Consider the following 18,870-nt stretch of genomic DNA (forward strand, 5'->3'; position numbering starts at 1 on the left):
TAGTGATGGTTCAAGCAGACAGGACCTGCGGCACAGAGAGAGAGCGCAGTACAAGAAGGACAGGCAGAACTCGTAACAGGGACAGAACCGGATCAAAAACCAAACAAGCAACAAGTTATCAGGCACAAGGCACACGTATGCACGAGGTCAACTAAGTCAGCCAAGGGCAGGAGTATAACTGACACCGGACCTAGGTCGAGTGAGCATTAAATAGCTGCCCTCTGCCAGAGAGAGGCAGAAACAATTAACCCCTGTCTGACCAGGACAGACCAAAGACAAACCCCATCCTGGATCATGACAAGATCATTAACAAGTTCCCCCCATGTAGTTTTAGGCTGATCTCTCACCTTCCTTATGATCAAGGATACCCCACGAGGTGAGATTTTGCATGGTGCCCCAGATTGATGTCGATTGACAGTCATTTTGCATTTCTTCCATTTTCTTACTATTGCACCAACAGTTGTCTCATTCTCATCCAGCGTCTTACTTATGGTTTTGTAGCTCATTCCAGCTTTGTTCAGGTCCATGATCTTGTCCCTGATATCCTTATAAAGCTCTTTGGTTTTGCCTATGTTGTAGAGGTTAGAGTTTGACTGATTAATTGAGTCTTTGGACAGGAGTCTTTTATAAAGGTGACTATGTACAGTTGTACAGAAAGTATTCAGATCCCTTAAAATGTTTCACTCTTTGTTTCATTTAAGCCATTCGGCAAATTTAAAAAAGTTCATTTTTTCTCATTAATGTACACTTTGCACCCCATCTTAACTGGAAAAAAAAAGAAATGTAGAAATTTTTGCAAATGTATTAAAAAATACAAACTGAAATATCAAATGGTCATAAGTATTCAGACCCTTTGCTCAGTATTGAGTAGAAGCACCTTTTGACCTAGTACAGCCATGAGTCGTCTTGGGAATGATGCAACAAGTTTTTCACATCTGGATTTGGGGATCCTCTGCCATTCTTCCTTGCAGATTGTGTGTCTTTTATACAGGTAACGAGTTCAAACAGGTGCAATTAATACAGGTACTATGTGCAGCGTAGGAGGGCTTCTTAAAGAAAAGCTAACAGGTCTGTGAGAACCAGAATTGTTGCTGGTTGGTAGGTGAGCAAATACTTATTTCATGCAATAAAATGCAATTTAATTATTTAAAAATCTTGCAATATGATTTTCTGGTTTTGATTTTTAGATTCTGTCTCTCACAATTGAAGTGTACCTACAATAACAATTACAGACCTCTCCAATGTTTGTAGGGGGGTGGAAACTTGCTAAATCAGCAGTGTATCAAATACCTATTTTCCCCACTCTTATGTGTAGATGTTGTCATGCAAGCACCGCAACACGTTTCACCCATCTTCATCAGTGGGCGTGATAATGCTAAGGAGGAAACATCTATCTATCTATCTATCTATCTATCTATCTATCTATCTATCTATCTATCTATCTATCTATCTATCTATCTATCTATCTATCGTAATATACTAATATATTACAATATATTATCGTGTACTGGGGATGTGCCTTTTTGATTTCAAGCACCAGGGCTGAATTTAAGTTACACTCGGTGTTGTTTTGCAGGATACTCGCGGGATCTCTCAGTACATGTAGCCACCTCAATGCTTGGCACACCATGTTCCCCCTTTATAGTTCTCTATTTGTAATATGTACATATATTTATAGAAAATGTACACACACTGTAGATTTATATTTTTAATTTTGCCATATTCCACTGAAAATGAAGCATCAATTGGAAAACAGCCCACTGGGATGACATTATTTACTAACTAGCTGATCTTTTGTACCTTGTCCTATAGAATTTTTAATGTGGCTGGGTGAAGGCGTTCGGCAAAGTAAATTGCATGTATGGCACTTGGTCATTATTTGGTTGATAGGACTGAGTAGCAGAAGTGATATTGTTCCTCAGAGGGGGAAAAGCAGAGCAATGTTTCTAATCCTACAATCCTTTTTAAGTGCAACTAATTTGTAGAATTCCAAATTCCATTCCTCATTCCATAGAGTAATTGCTACCTCACCTTGAGTTATACCCCAGTAAGGCGGAGTGTCAGTTATTAGGTCGTTTGTGTGCGGTAGTTGTGTGTTACAGACCACTGAGGATATGTTAAGAGTATCCATAAATCCTAACCACAGTTAAAGCATTTCCTCCGGCAGCCGTTGTGGCGGGCCTGCCCTATAAACCTGAGCTGTTGATGCCATATATTCCAGTGTACGCGGTCGAGATCACTTATAATATGCCTGTGTGGCAAGTCCTAAAACTTTGTAGCTGCCCCTTTGTGACTTTCTTCTGCATCTATTTTGTGGCATGTGATTACTTGTTAAAAAATTGTGTTCCTATAAAGCTACGTTATTAGATTCTGTTCGCATTCGTGTTAATGGGGTCTGTCGGGGTTTATCAATCTTTATAGTGTTATTACTGCCGTCAATGATTATGGATCTCATAAATCAGTGGAACATGCAGCTGGATTCGGTGTTATGAACGTAATCCAAGGCTCTATTGTGATCAAAGCCCTATGGCAGTGATGGTGAACCTTTTAGAGACCAAGTGCCCAAACTGCAATCCAAAACCCACTTATTTTTCGCAAAGTGCCCTGAATATTGAAACTTTAGATTAGAAAGACAACTTGTAAATTAACACGCTATAGTCAGTATCAAAGACCATGTAAACGTTGCACTGCAAGCCTAAGATACTAGCCACCAATTGTAGTGAAGGTCTGTTCTTGAGAATGAGGGGGGGGGATTTTTAATCAAAAGTAAAATTACAAAGTTGTTTGTTTTTACAACCTCTTTGCAATTGTAACCCTTTATCATGATGAGAACAAACCCTTTAAGGCAGGGATATCAAACTCAAATGCACAGAGGGCCAAAGTTAAGAGACCAAACTTGATATTTGTTAAAAAATGTCTACAATTGAGGAAGTTTTTCCTTATCAAATAAAACTGTTAACTTTTGGAATCATAGTGGAATAATATAATACGTAATGTAACAGCAGTAAAAAGCATATGGCCCAATGGCATAATTTATATATGTAATAACAAAGGATAAAAAACCTTGAACAAAACAGATAATAAAGTATGATGCAAACAAAAGTGCTCCCAAATGCAATATGATACCCCCACAGTGAAATACTCCACCCGCACAGTATGATGACTCTACTGTACCTCCCCTCTCTCAGTTCCCCAACAAATAATGGTTACCCCATCATAGTATACTCCCTCCAACCTCCCTCTGCTGAGGACTTTGCCACAGGCTTCAAAAATAAGATTGACCAAACAAGGCAAGTCTTTATTGTTCAACCACCACAACACCTTTGTATACCAGACCAATACCCAAACCCCATAACCTCCCTCTCCACATCACTGAAGGGGAGCTTAATTGTCTGCTCTCCAAATCACACCTCACCACTTGTGCACTAGACCCCATCCCACCTCCACCCAACCTCACCACCACACTTATCCCATCCCTAACCCATCTCTTCAACTTATCACTAACTTCTTGTACCTTCCATTCTGGTTTCAAGCATGCCACAATCACAGCTATCCTTAAAAAGCCAACCTTCGACCCAAACGCTATGTCCAGCTATCGCCCAATATCGCTGCTCCCTGTTGATTCCAAACTCCTGGAGCAGCACGTCCACGCTGAACTTTCTTCCCACCTCTCATCTAACTTGCTCTTTGACAATCTACAATCTGGTTTCTGTCCCCATCATTCCACTAAGACAGCCCTGAACAAAATTACTAACTACCTACTTAGAGCCAAAGATAATGGACAATACTTTATACTCCTCCTTCTAGACCTGTCCTCTGCTTTCGACACAGTTGACCACTGCCTCCTACCACAGATCCTCTCCTTCTTTGGCATCAAGGCCTCGTCCTATCCTGGATCTCCTCATACCTTTCCAACCGCACATTCAGCGTCTCCCACTCCCACACTACCTCCTCATCCCACCCTCTCTCTGTTGGAGTCCCCCAAGGCTCTGTTCTAGGACTCCTACTCTTCTCAATCTATACACTTGGCCTGGGACAACTCCTAAAGTCCCATGGATTCCAGTACCACCTGTATGCTGATGACACTCAGATCTATCTCTCTGGCCTAGACGTCACCTCTCTGCTGTCCAGAATCCTGGAGTGTCTGTCAGCCATATCCTCCTTCTTCTCCTCTCAGTTCCTCAAACTCAATGTGGGCAAATCTGAACTAATCATCTTTCCTCCATCTCACAGATCTTCCTTACCTGATCTATCTATCACAATTAACAATATCATGCTTTCCCCTGTACCGGAAGTCCGCTGCCTCAGAGTAACCCTTGACTCTGCCCTGCCCTTCAAATCGCACATCCAAGCTCTTTCCACCTCCTGTCGCCTCCAGCTCAAGAATATCGCCAGAATCCGTTCTTTCCTCAACCCTCAATCTACTAAAATGCTTGTGCATGCCCTCATCATCTCCCGTCTCGACTACTGCAACATCCTTTTCTGTGGCCTCCCTGCTAACACTCTCGCAGCTCGCCAGTCCATCCTTAACTCTGCTGCCGATATCTTCCCTCACATAATCTCTGGTCCTCCCAAGACCTCCTTCTCTCCTCCACACTTATTCGCTCCTAACCTAATCGCCTCCAAGACTTCTCCCGAATATCCCCAATTCTCTGGAATTCTGTGCCCCAACACATCCAACTATCAACCACATTCGGATCCTTCAGGCGGAACCTGAAAACCCACCTCTTCAAGAAAGCCTATAGCCTGCAATGACCCCGCTGCATCCTCACCCCTACCCGAGCTACCGCCTCACCAACACCGCAACCCCTCAACCTACTGTCTCCTTTCCCAAAATCCTGTAGAATGTATGCCCGCAAGAGCAGGGTCCTCTCCCCTCTGTATCAGTCTGTCATTATTAGTTTGTTTACTGTAAGGGATACCTGAAATTTGTATGTAACCCCTTCTAATGTACAGCACCATGCAATCGGTGGTGCTATATAATTAATAATAGTAAGATTCTCCAGCTGTAATTCCCACACAGCCCTTCATACAGTTTAACAGGCATATAAAGTCCTCCATACAATACAATGGCTCTGCATAGATTTCCATAAAGTATAATGCCCCCCCCACATAATTCTGCATAAAGTGTAATGGGCCCCACATAGTCCTGCATAAAGTGTAATAGGCTCTACATAGTGTTCCATGCAGTATAATGGCCCAACACGATGCTCCATACTATAAAATGGCTCCACATAGTGCTACATGCTGTATAATGACTCCACACAATGCTCCATACAGTATAATGGCCTCACACAATGCTCCATACTGTATAATGGCCCCACTTGATGCTCCATACTGAATAATGGCCCCATTTAGTGTTTCATACTGTATAATGTGCCAACATAATTCTCCATGCATTATAAAGGCCTCGCATAAAAAAAAAATACCGTATATATGCATGTATAAGCCGACACAAGTATAAGCCGAGGCACCTAGTCTTACCACGAAAAACTGGGAAAACTTATTGCTTTGAGTATAAGCCGAATATGCATTGTCCCTAATCCCTTTTCTGGTATGCATGGTTCTTCATCCCCATCCTTGTCTGCATGGCTCCTCATCTGTATCCTTGTATGCATGGTTCCTTATCCCCATCCTTGTATGTATGGCTCCATATCACCATCCTGGTATACATGGCTCCTTAGCCCTATCCTTGTATGCGTGGCTCTCCCGTCCCTGTCCTTGTATGCATGGCTCCTTATCCCCTTCCTTGTATTCATGGCTCCTTATCCCCTTCCTTGTATGCATGGCTCCATATCCCCGTCCTGGTATACATGGCTCCTCATCCCTGTCCTGGTATGCATGGCTCCTCATCCCCGTCCTGGTATGCATGGCTCCTCATCCCCATCCTGGTATATATGGCTCCTTATCCCTGTCCTGGTATACATGGCTCCTTATCCCTGTCCTGGTATACATGGCTCCTTATCCCTGTCCTGGTATGCATGGCTCCTTATCCCTGTCCTGGTATGCATGGCTCCTTATCACTGTCCTGGTATGCATGGCTCCTCATCCCCGTCCTGGTATGCATGGATCCTCATCCCCGTCCTGGTATGCATGGCTCCTTATCCTCATCCTGGTATACATGGCTCCTTATTCCCATCCTTGCATGCATGGCTCCTTATTCCCATTTGTGCATGCATGGCTCCTTATTCCCATCCTTGCATGCATGGCTCCTTATTCCCATCCTTGCATGCATGGCTCCTTATTCCCATCCTTGCATGCATGGCTCCTTATCCCCATCCTTGCATGCATGGCTCCTTATCCCCATCCTTGCATGCATGGCTCCTTATCCCCATCCTTGCATGCATGGCTCCTTATCCCCATCCTTGCATGCATGGCTCCTTATCCCCATCCTTGCATGCATGGCTCCTTATCCCCATCCTTGTATGCATGGCTCCTTATTCCCATCCTGGTATGCATCGTTCCTCATTCCTATCCTTGTATGTATGGCCCCTATTAGAAAAGCATTAAAAAAAAATCTTACCTTCCCTGCGCACCCTTGCAGCATCTTGTTCCGGTGCCAGCAGCATCTGCGGCCAAGCGATCATGTGTACATGCTCATTAGGGTAATGAATATTCACCTCACTTCATGCTTATGGGAGTGGAGAGAGGTGAATATTCATTACCTTAATGAGCAGTCACCTGTAATAGCCCGGCAGCTGCAGGAAGTCAGCGGCTGCGGCTATAACTGTGTGCGCTGTGAGAGAAACTAATATTCACTGCCAGTGCAGTGAAAATTCATTTTTCTTTAGCAGCAGGCACAGGCGAGGGGGCTGAGAAGAGTGGTGGTGGCACTAGTCCTGAGGAGATGGCGCGCGTGCCCACTGGGAAGGCTCTGCGTGCCCCCTCTGGCACACGTGCCGTAGGTTCACCACCACTGCCCTAGGGTATGTACACACTAAGTTTTTTTTTTTTTATGGAGTTTTTGGAGCAGAAGGAGTGACTCTTGAAATTTTGCTCAAAAACTTGGTGTTTTTGCTCAAAAAAACTCAACAGGTTGCCTCAGTGTGCTCATAACCTGAGTTCTATTTCTGTACACATATATTTATTACATTTGCACTTTTTAGAGAATTAAACAGATACTTGATCGCCTTTGATCCTGTTCCAGGCAATCAGCAGACTTTACAGTCATGGGAAAATTATAGTTGTCTTTGAAAAAAAGAGTTTCCAAGGGCCGCAGGAGTGTGAGCCATTTGTATAGCATAGCTTTCCCTTCTGGCTCATAGATCGTTCCAAGTGATGGACCACCTGTTCAGTATGATGTCCAAATGCCCTTATAGTAATCCTTTTTTGAACACCTATTTCAAATCAATAATCTGAGTGTTCTACTTCCTACTTCCAGGGCATGCACTTCTGTTTTAACATGTCTAAGAGTTGTGTGTTGTTTCAAGTAATCACATGGACAGTAATGTGGGGCTCACATAAGCATGTTGCATGTTGAGAGCATAGACAAGTCTTTGTCGTGAGACTCGGCAGCTGCCATAGGACGTTCTCTTATGTGCTGGTGACTTTGCACCCTACCCGACCTGCAAGACGAGAAAAAGACCCTTTATTGTACTCACCTGCAGGGCGGTCCGGTCTCAGGGGCGTCACTTGACTTTGTCTGGCGCCTTCCTTCTTCTTGCGATGCCGTCCTCCTTGCTTCATGTGGATGATGCGGTCCTACGTCATCCGCACTGTCTGCTTGACATCGCGCTCCTGCACAGGCGTACTTGGCAGTAATCATGCAGCCAGGATCTGATTCATACTGCTCACAGTATGAATCAGGTGACAGATTCTCTTTTTATGAATCAGGCCCTTTGTGTATAAACATTCTAAAATTGTTTATTTTAAAGCATAACTGTCATTTCAGGTGACACTGTTGTGCGTGACCATGAAGAATACCACTATTTCTGGTCATTATATGATGTTTTAGCTAGCATTTTTTCACCAGGTTTCCTCTCTGCGGGCTCTATACCTAATTTTCAGTTTTCTCTGAGCTAGTGGGTAGAGACTAGCTGCTATGATGTCTTCTATACACAGTTCACAGAGGTTCCTGCCCTTGTTTCTTTGCATCACCTAGTCAAAATCAAGTACAGCATGGACTGTATTGCATATTACTGACTTGTGTAGCTGTGAATCTTGCACTGGAGTGGGCAAAAATAGTTGCTTGAAGCTGTAATATTATTTATGTTGTTTTTGCCTGGTTTCTCACTGTGCTGAGTGCTCCTCACTCCCCACTCCACTATAGATAGAGTATAGTATAAGCTGTAAACTGACACCTCAATGTGCTGAGTACTCATCAGTCCTCGTCCCCTCTCCATACAGTATAATAGAAACTGTAACCTGTCACTTCACTGTGCTGAGTGCTCTTCAATACGCCTCCCCTCTCCATACAGAATAATAGAGGAAGTAATCTGACACCTCACTGTGCTGAGTACTCCTCACTTCTCCTCCTCCTTCTCTCTCCATACTGTATAATAAAAGCAGTAACCTGACACCTTATTGTGCAGAGTACTCTTCACTTCTCCTCAACCTCCTCTCTCCATACTGTGTAATAGAAGCAGTAACCTGACTCCTCACTATACTGAGTACTCTCACTTCTCGTCCTCTTCATACTGTATAATAGAATCAGTAACCTGACACCCCATTTTGCTGAGTGCTCCTCACTTGTCCTCTCTCCATACTGTATAAAAGAAGTAGTAACCTGACACCTCACTGTGTTAAGTGGTCCTCCCTTCTCCTCTACCTCCCCTCATTATAGAGTAAAATAGTTGCAACACCCGATGTGCTAGCAGTCCTTGTTATGACAAAGATGGATTTAAGCTGGGGGCCTTTATTTTTTGGAGTAGATAAGTTTAGGAGACAGAGGAAGGTAAGAAGTGTATCATAAGTGGAGAAAGAAGCAGATTTCTCTAATAAGACATACTACAAAGCTTCTTATATTCAGCTGTACTATTGATTTAAGCTGAGATTGTTGTAATAACAGTGGCCAGTTAATCAGGGCACAGAGCTGCACAGCTGGTATCCTCTTCTCCAGGACTGTACTCCTTTTTTGGCTGGTCTTCCCGGAGAACATTATGTGCTCATTTCATTGTCATTGTGAGATTTCAGAGGACTCACAGTGGTCTCAATGGCAGATAACACATTAGTGATAAAGTTGTCTCCATCCTGTAATGTCTGTGCTAATGTATGCCATCTGTACCCCTGTGCTAGACTCGCCTGTCTGATGCTCCAGTACAGTCCCGGGGACTGGTTACCACTGATATCAAGGCGAAGGACATCGTGCTCCATCACCAGAGTTACTGCAGCAAACAGGCCAAGGAGCGCCATGTTTCTGGGGATGTGCTGGGATATGTCACGCCGGTAAGATATCACTCCTATATCACATATTCTCAAATTATATAACATGGCCCATTATATAGGTAGTTGCATTTCCAGTGTAATGATAGAAATTAGAGACCGCACTAATTTTTGCTGTTTTCTCCAATGTAATGATTGTTTTTTTTTCCCCCAAAGTCCATTCCATCAGAAGAGCCCTTATGTATCTTGTTACTTCTTCTCCTTTGATAACTTTTACCATGGGATAATTTCTCATGATGTCAGCCCACTGGAATACCTAGCACAGGGGAGGAGAAGAATGACAGGACCTGAATGATTAAAGGGGTTGTCCAGGCAAAGTAAAACTTTCCTCAAACAAAAAAAATAACAAGCTCCGTCATATTCGCCTGGATTCAGCGCGAGCCGATCTGTGACCTGCAGAGACACAGGAAGTTGTGATGTCACCATCCCACTTGTCGCCAGGCTGTTGCAGTGTGTGTTTGACTGCAGCGGTCCAATATCTTTTGAGCAGCTTAAATCATAAAATGCTGCAGTCAATCACAGGCTGCAGTCAATCACAGGCTGCAGTAGTCTTTCAGTTGGTGGCACAGTAACATCCCCAATTCCTGACTCTGCACAGACCACGTAGTGACCTGTGCTGGATCCTGGGGGGTTGCGTTTTAGTAAGTATGGTAGACTTTGTTATGCTTTACATGTCATGTTCTTTGGACAAAGTTTTATTTTGCACAGACAACCCATTTAATACAAGACCAATGTTCCTACACTAACACTGCAAGAGTGCTTGGACAGGAAGTGTTATCATGGTGACATGCCCAATAAATGCAATAAATACAGAGAACCCAAAAGGCAATGACAAATTTGCTTTTCTTTTACTATTTTTGCTCAGATTAATATACAGGTGCTTCTCACAAAATTAGATAATTATCAAAAAGTTAATTTATTTCAGGTCTTCAATACAAAAAGTGAAACTCATATATTATATAGAGTCATTACAGAGTGATCTATTTCACGTGTTTATTTCTGTTGATGTTGATGATTATGGCTTAGAGCCAATGAAACCCAAAAGTAATTATCTCAGTAAATTAGAATAATTTATAACACCAACTTGAAAAATGATTTTAATATCCAAAATGTTGGCCTACTGAAATGTATGTTGCCCTCAATACTTGGTCGGTCTCCTTTTGCATCAATTACTGTATCAGTGTGGCGTGGCATGGAGGCAATCAGCCTGTGGCACTGCTGAGGGGTTATGGAAGCCCAGGTTGCTTTGATAGCAGCCTTCAGCTCGTCTGCATTGTTCGGTCTGGTGTCTCTCATCTTCCTCTTGACAATGTCCCATAGATACTGTACGGGGTTAAGGTCAGGCATGTTTGCTGGCCAATCAAGCACAGTGATACTGTTGTTTGTAAACCAGGTATTGGTACTTTTGGCAGTGTGGACAGGTGCCAAGTCCTGCTGGAGAATGAAATTTCCATCTCCAAAAAGCTTGTCTGCAGCGAGATGCATGAAGTGCTCTAAAATTGCCTGGTAGACGGCTGCGCTGACTTTGGACTTGATAAAACACAGTGGACCTACACCAGCAGAAGACGTGGCTCCCCAAACCATCACTGATTGTGGAAACTTCACACTAGACCTCCAGCAGCTTGGATTGTGGCCTCTCCACTCTTCCTCCAGACACTGGGACGCTGATTTCCAATTGAAATGCAAAATTTACTTTAATAAAGAAAACAACCCCTTGGACCACTGAGCAACAGTCCAGCTCTTTTCCTCCTTGGCCCAGGTAAGACGCTTCTGGCGTTGTCTATTGGTCATGAGTGGCTTGACACAAGGAATGCGACACTTGTAGCCCATGTCCTGGATACGTCTGTGTGTGGTGGCTCTTGAAGCAATGACTCCAGCAGCACTACTCTCCTTGTGAATATCCCCAAAATTTTTGAATGGCCTTTTCTTAACAATCCTTTCAAGACTGCGGTTATCCCTGTTGCTTGTGTACCTTTTCCTACCACACTTTTTTCTTCCACTCTACCTTCCATTAATATGCTTGGATCCAGCACTCTCTGATCAGCCGGCTTCTTTAGCAATGACCTTTTGTGGCTTAACCTCCCTATGGAGTGTGTCAGTGACTGCCCTCTGGACATCTGTCAGGTCAGCAGTCTTCCCCATGATTGTGGAGCTACTGAAACAGACTAGGGGACCTTTTTAAACTCTTAGGAAGCCTGTGCCGGTGATTTGTTATAATTATTCTGATTTACTGAGATAATGACATTTGGGTTTTCATTGGCTGTAAGCCATAATCATCAACATCATCAGAAATAAACACGTGAAATAGATCACTCTGTTTGTAATGACTCTATATAATATGAGTTTCACTTTTTGTATTGAGGAACTGAAATAAATTAACTTGTTGATGATATTCTAATTTAGTGAGAAGCACTTTTATATCTTTGTACCGTGATAGCCAGTAGATAGAAGAATATTTAGAATTGAGAGTCCTGAGTGGTTGATACCTTTTAATGGCTAACTGAAAAGATGGTAACACATTGCAAGCTTTTGAGACTACTCAGGTCTCTTCATCAGGCATAGAATAACACAAACTCTGAAGAGTCACATACTTATGCACAAGAGGACACAGGAGTAATGCAATAGATAAGACAAGTGGCGTGAAGCAGAAGTATTATTATTGGAGATTTAATATGCAAATTGCCTCTTCAGAGAGAGTGAGGTCTTGAACTCTATAGCAACACCTGTTGGAAGCAGTGAACCTACAAGTCACAATCAACACAGACTCCTTTCGACATTTGGTAGAATCCACCGTCATAGACACAAACAAAAGACAAGCATCCAACATCAGTGCCCAGGAGAGAAAGGTCATACAACCTTTGAAAACCAACAAAGAAATCATCATTAATCCTGCTGATCACCATGGTGCAATATTCATGATGAACACATCAGACTTCATGAAGGAAGCAAACAGACAACTGATGAACACACATTACTACAAACAATTGGAGTCTGACCCTACACAGGATTATTACAAGGAACTAAACAAGTTGGTATCTTGTCTACCTGACCAGTCCATAAGAGCCGGTGATGACCTGATACCAGAGAGTCCAAGAAGGAACTAAACAAGCTGGTATCTTGTCTACCTGACCAGTCCATAAGAGCCGGTGATGACCTGATACCAGAGAGTCCAAGAAGGAACTAAACAAGTTGGTATCTTGTCTACCTGACCAGTCCATAAGAGCCGGTGATGACCTGATACCAGAGAGTCCAAGAATATGGACATTCTACATGCTTCCCAAAATCCACAAATCTGGAAATCCAGAAAGACCAATTATTTTATGTGTGCGCACCCTTACCGAGCAGGTATCTGGATGAGTGGAGGATATTCTTAAACCCCTGGTAAAGGAGACACCGAGCTACATTCAGGACACAACTGACTTATTGAATAAGCCATCGTGTCCACCATGGATGTGGAATATTTGTACTCTCATATCCCACACCAAGATGGATTAAATGCCTGCTAAGTCTTCATGGAAGAGTCAGGAATTAATGCTGATTCTGTGGTGGAACTTACAAATTTAATTCTCACCTACAACTACTTTGAATTTGGTAACAATATCTATCTATAAGAAACTGGTACAGTGATGGGAAGTGAAATGGCTCCACAGTACGCAAATCTTTTCATGGCCAATTTTGAAAGTGACTTTTTGTCCTCATGTCCCATCAGACCTCTGGCCAACTACCGCTACATTGATGATATTTTAATCTTCTGGACAGAGTCTGAGCAACAGCTAAAGACGTTCCATGAACAGTTTAATCAATTTAATCTCACCATCAACTTAACACTCAACTACTCTTGTACTGAAATTAACTTTTTGGACACCATCATTAAGCTACTGAACAATGAAATAGAAACGTCTCTGTATCAGAAGCCAATTGACCGTCAAACATGCCTAAATTGGACAGTTTCCATCCAAAACACATAAAAAAAACCTCTATTGTCTACCGGTAAGCCATCAGATACAATCGTATATGTTCCAACCCAGTGGACAGAGACGAACACCTTCGTGGCCTCAGAAAAACCTTTTTGAACCAGGGCTATCATCCTGTGGTACCTTCCAAGAACAATTAAAAACCAGATTACAAGAGCCACCAGAATATCAAGGAATCATCCCTGCATTACTAAACTAAAGAAGAAAGCAATCGGGTGCTTCTAGTAGTCCCCTACAATCCAAATCTGCAGGTGCTAGGGGGAGCTGCACGGAAATTACAACCTTTACTACAAAAAGATGCCCAATTACAATCCTTAATGCCAGACCTCCCACTACTGTGTTTAGGCAGCCCAAAATCTAAGAAGCATCATTGTCAGAAGCTCCCTGTCCTCCGCAACAGCTGCAGGAACCTTTCCTTTCAACTAGAAAAAATTTAAAATCTGTCCATTTTATAATGACCACGGACAAGATAAAGATCTCCAATTCACATCAGGACTACAACATCCCAAGTACTCTCAGCTGCATCACATCTAATGTGGTGTACCTAATCATATGTACTAAATGTCCAACTAGGAGTCTGTATGTGGGGAGACAGGGCAAAAACTGAGAACAAGGATGAATTCTCATAGTCACACAATAAGAGAAAAAAGAATAATCTACTTTTGGCAAAACACTATTGTATGCCTGATCACAGCACCATGGACATGAAATTACTCGTATTAAAAGGTAACTTCAAATCTCAGAGAGACAGAAGAGTCTGGGAGTATAAATTTATGACAACCTTTGACAAAGTGCAGGAATGAATGTGTCGCATTAATTTATGTCTTTCTGTATCAACTATCGAGTGAACTTGTGGGGGCATCACAACCCTTGACCAGACCCCAATCAGAGGACAATAAAACTTCCACACTCCTTATCTATGAACTGTTCCAATATTTATGGTCACAATTGTTTTCACCATGTCCCACATTGATAGTTCTGCTTCACATCACTTGTCTTATCTATTGCAGTATTCCTTTGTCCTATTGTGCATAAATATGTGACTCTTGAGATTTTACATTGTTCTATACCTGATGAAGAGACCTGAGTAGTAGAAAGCTTGCAATTTGTTACCTTTTAATGACTCTCAAAATTTTAATATTGCTAATATTAAGTTATTTTTCTCTTTTTTTAGCACATTGTATAGTAAAATGAATGCTGCCATTCAAAAGTAGAACTTTGTGATCAAAAAAAGAAAAGACGTTCTTGAGAGTTATGCCAGTAAAAATGTCATGACTCATGGAAGAAAGGAAGGGTAAAATAGTAAAGTGCAACTATGAAAATTTGTCTGGTCACAAAATAGTTAATCTATTATCCTTTTCTCTCTTGTTCTCTCTTGGTCCCTATGCACTTTTGGACTGTAGAGTGTTGAAGATAAGGATTAAGTTTCCTAAAAAGATTGATTTTACTCATTTGCCGTTTATAACCCTATAAATCCTGAAAGAGATTTCTAAATTAGCCAGGACTTTGCCACTGGTGGTCACATGTCGGCCCCATTTCTGCTTTGTGCTAAAATATATTGTTTATGAAAATAGAAATATTTTAATATCACGGAAATCACGTGTAACAGAAGCCTACCAGCTCCAGTATATGAGTGCACCATACTAGAGTCCGATAATGTAACTAGTCAAAATTTCCACAAGATGTCACTCTTGTACCGCTCAGTCATTGTGCCGCCATCCAATAGAAGCTTCATAACCGTGGTGTAAAATACTGATGGAGAATAACATGGTGTCACACCGAGAATGTTTGCAAGTCATGGATGCTAAGGCTGTTTTTGGGGGCACGTATGGCAGGATTCACCATCAATTGTGGCTAAACCTGTCTCTTAATTTAGATGGTGCAGTTGTGGATGTAAAGGTAATTAAACTTCCTAAGCCCCTCCATCCACTCCAGATCTTCCATGCATCCTCCAGGTTTCTGATTAGAGGCAGAGGTGAGTGTTGGTCTGGGACAGGCACACCTGCAGTCTCAGCATCAGTGGCTGGACATGGATGCCACTTGCTTTTCATGAGGAACAGGGCAAAATTAGCATTCCCCGGTTTGCACCTGGTGGTGGGTCAGCTGTTCTATGTCCCCCCCCCTGGCCCGGTGCATCGGCCCAGTGTGACGTCGGCTCTCAGCAAAGTTGTAAAGTAATGCTGACGTCCAGTGCCTTTGAGTTTGCTGAAAACTGAGTATCATGTCATAGATGGTAATACACAGCTAGTACTGGGGCAGCTTGTCTAACTGAACCACCCCAATAGATAATCCTGGATACAGTAAGTCATGGGGAGGTGTCAGGCTGGGTTCACATTACAGAGGAGTCCTTGCTTTATTACTATTTGTTGAAATTTGCTTTTTTGCACCCACATGTAAATTTTTGTACAGAATGAAAGCCTAGTGTAGAAGTTCAGGTCTATAAAGGCAATTTTATCTAAAATTCAATAAAAAAAAAAGCCTATTAATATCCATTTACAATTCTTCTGCCCACAGTGGAATGGCCATGGATACGATGTTGCAAAAGTATTTGCATCTAAATTCACCCTCATTTCTCCAGTGTGGTTGCAGATTAGAAGAAAAGGTAGACAGTCGTACCAGGTGACCGGACTGCATGACATTGACCAAGGTGAGAAAAGATGTTATCGCCTAGCCTAACTGTTCGGTGGGGATCCGACCTCTGGAAGCAGCACTAATCGGCAGAACTTGTATCCCCACTAGAATAGAGTGACAGTGCACTTGCTCCACTGCTGCTCCATTCATTCCCTATGGTAGGGCTGAGCGCTGCACTCGTTTTTTTTGACAACTCCAAGGAATGGAGCAGCAGTCAGATATCCATCCTGCTGCTTTATTTTGAAATTGGTGGAACAGGAAATTTTTATCCCAATCAGTGCGGGTCCCAGTGGTGGTCACTTACTGGTAGCAAATTATCAAATATCTATGGATAGTAATAGAAATGCAGTCAACACTCAAAAACCTCGCGTTGCAAGTGTCTACTGACAGCATCTCATTTCGTGCTGAACATTGACGACGACCAACACTCTTTTCTTCAAGATTATTTGTATTCCATTCAAATAAAAACCTCACGCAGGCGACGCATTTCGGCTCTCCCTGAGCTGCTTTTCGGATAGGTGATAACTTGCTTTCACTGGAAAACCCCTTTAAGCCCAAAGATGCTAAAAAAAAGTCAAACAGTACTGAAAACATTGTTGGAAGATGGGATTATCGTTTAGTGTTGGAGCAAAAGCATAAAGGAAATTCACAAAAAAAAAGAAACTAAGTTGGGGACACTTATTTATCCCATAGATTTAAACTGAAGCCAATTTGATTGACTCAACTAATAGGCGTTAAAGAAGTTTTCCATCGCAAAATATATATATATATATATATATATATATATATATATATATATATATATATATATATATATATATATATATACACCCACTGGCCACTTTATTAGGTACACCATGCTAGTAAGGGGTTGGACCCCCTTTTGCCTTCAGAACTGCCTCAATTCTTCGTGGCAGAGATTCAACAAGGTGCTGGAAGCATTCCTCAGAGATTTTGGACCATATTGACATGATGGCATCACACAGTTGGCGCAGATTTGTCGGCTGCACATCCCTGATGCGAATCTCCCGTTCCACCACATCCCAAAGATGCTCTATTGGATTGAGATCTGGTGACTGAGGAGGCCATTTGAGTACAGTGAACTCATTGTCATGTTCAAGAAACCAATCTGAGATGATTCGAGCTTTATGACATGGCGCATTATCCTGCTGAAAGTAGCCATGAGATGTTGGGTACATTGTGGTCATAAAGGGATGGACATGGTCAACAACAATACTCAGGTAGGCTGTGGCGTTGCAACGATGCTCAATTGGTACCAAGGGGCCCAAAGAGTGCCCAGAAAAAATTCCCCACACCATGACACCACCACCACCAGCCAGAACCGTTGATACAAGGCAGGATGGATCCATGCTTTCATGTTGTTTACGCCAAATTCTGACCCTACCATCCGAATGTCGCAGCAGAAATCGAGACTCATCAGACCAGGCAACGTTTTTCCAATCTTCTACTGTCCAATTTCGATGAGCTTGTGCAAATTGTAGCCTCAGTTTCCTGTTCTTAGCTGAGAGGAGTGGTACCCAGTGTGGTCTTCTGCTGCTGTAGCCCATCTGCCTCAAAGTTCGACGCACTGTGCGTTCAGAGATGCTCTTCTGCCTACCTTGGTTGTAACGGGTGGCAATTTGAGTCACTGTTGCCTTTCTATCAGCTCGAACCAGTCTGCCCATTCTCCTCTGACCTCTGGCATCAACAAGGCATTTCCGGCCACAGAACTGCCGCTCACTGGATTTTTTTTCTTTTTCGGACCATTCTCTGTAAACCCTAGAGATGGTTGTGCGTGAAAATCCCAGTAGATCAGCAGTTTCTGAAATTCTCAGACCAGCCCTTCTGGCACCAACAATCATGCCACGTTCAAAGGCACTCAAATCACCTTTCTTCCCCATACTGATGCTCGGTTTGAACTGCAGGAGATTGTCTTGACCATGTCTACATGCCTAAATGCACTGAGTTGCCGCCATGTGATTGGCTGATTAGAAATTAAGTCTTAACACACAGTTGGACAGGTGTACCTAATAAAGTGGCCAGTGAGTGTATATATATATATATATATATATATATATATATATATGTATTCTATATTAAAGCAAGTCTTTCATCAAGTGTATGCCTCCTAATCTCAGGGCAGCATAAAATAGGGACAGAGAACCTGATCCCATGTCGATGTCTCTTACTATGCTTCTTGCTGTAACCTTGGTGAAAATCAATGTTTATCTGCTAGTCTTCTCAATGATGAGAAGTGACCTTGCCAAACCCTTGATTGACAGCTTTATGACTACACTGTGCATAGGCAGAAAGCTGTCGATCATCAGTAGTCGGGTGGGGGAGAGTACGTTTTGCTTCCAAACCCATCTAGATTATAAGCATTCACATTGTAAATATTACATTTCTCTTCCGATAACTATTTCCATCACATAAGTTATCACATACTTCCCGTAATGATAGCGTTAAGCTAAAATTGTCCTTTTAGCGTACCTGTCCTAATCCCCCCACAAGAATTTAAAACCGCTTTTGGTGCTTATACCGCCCTAACTTGTCTATGAACTGTCGTGATTCTCATGCTCTGACATGCCATCGACTTTTCTTGAATGGGTGGTTCCTTTTTCTTTAGCATTCTGCCAGCGCTATAGGTGTTGGAAGTTCCTGATCTTCTCTTCCAATTATGCAGTTTTTGCCTGTACTAGTCCAATGACTAGCCTGCCCTGAGCTGAAAATCAGTCACCAGACAGTGAGGCTCATCTTAGAGGTGACTTTAGGTTACTGTGATAGATGTAATTTGTAGTTTATGGTTTTATGATTCGCTGTACATTTAGGACTGCTCCGTGCACTTGCCCGGTGACGGGATGTGAGACCGTAACTTAAGAGCCGC

The 18,870-nt window shown here is 42.5% G+C and overlaps 1 protein-coding gene across 3 annotated transcripts in view; it reads left to right on the forward strand.

Moving 5' to 3' along the window:
• Positions 1–18,870, forward strand: part of CHID1 (chitinase domain containing 1) — a 540,982-nt gene that overhangs the window by 13,692 nt on the left and 508,420 nt on the right. For all 3 annotated transcript variants that reach the window (XM_073554356.1, XM_073554355.1, XM_073554354.1), the window contains exons 3-4: positions 9,235–9,384; positions 15,870–16,002. In XM_073554356.1, the coding sequence (XP_073410457.1) occupies positions 9,235–9,384; positions 15,870–16,002 (283 nt within the window). The remainder of the gene's footprint in view (positions 1–9,234; positions 9,385–15,869; positions 16,003–18,870) is intronic.

The sequence above is a fragment of the Dendrobates tinctorius genome, unplaced genomic scaffold, assembly GCF_039654945.1.
Source record: "Dendrobates tinctorius isolate UK_male_01 unplaced genomic scaffold, ASM3965494v1 ptg000211l, whole genome shotgun sequence".
Taxonomy (NCBI): domain Eukaryota; kingdom Metazoa; phylum Chordata; class Amphibia; order Anura; family Dendrobatidae; genus Dendrobates; species Dendrobates tinctorius.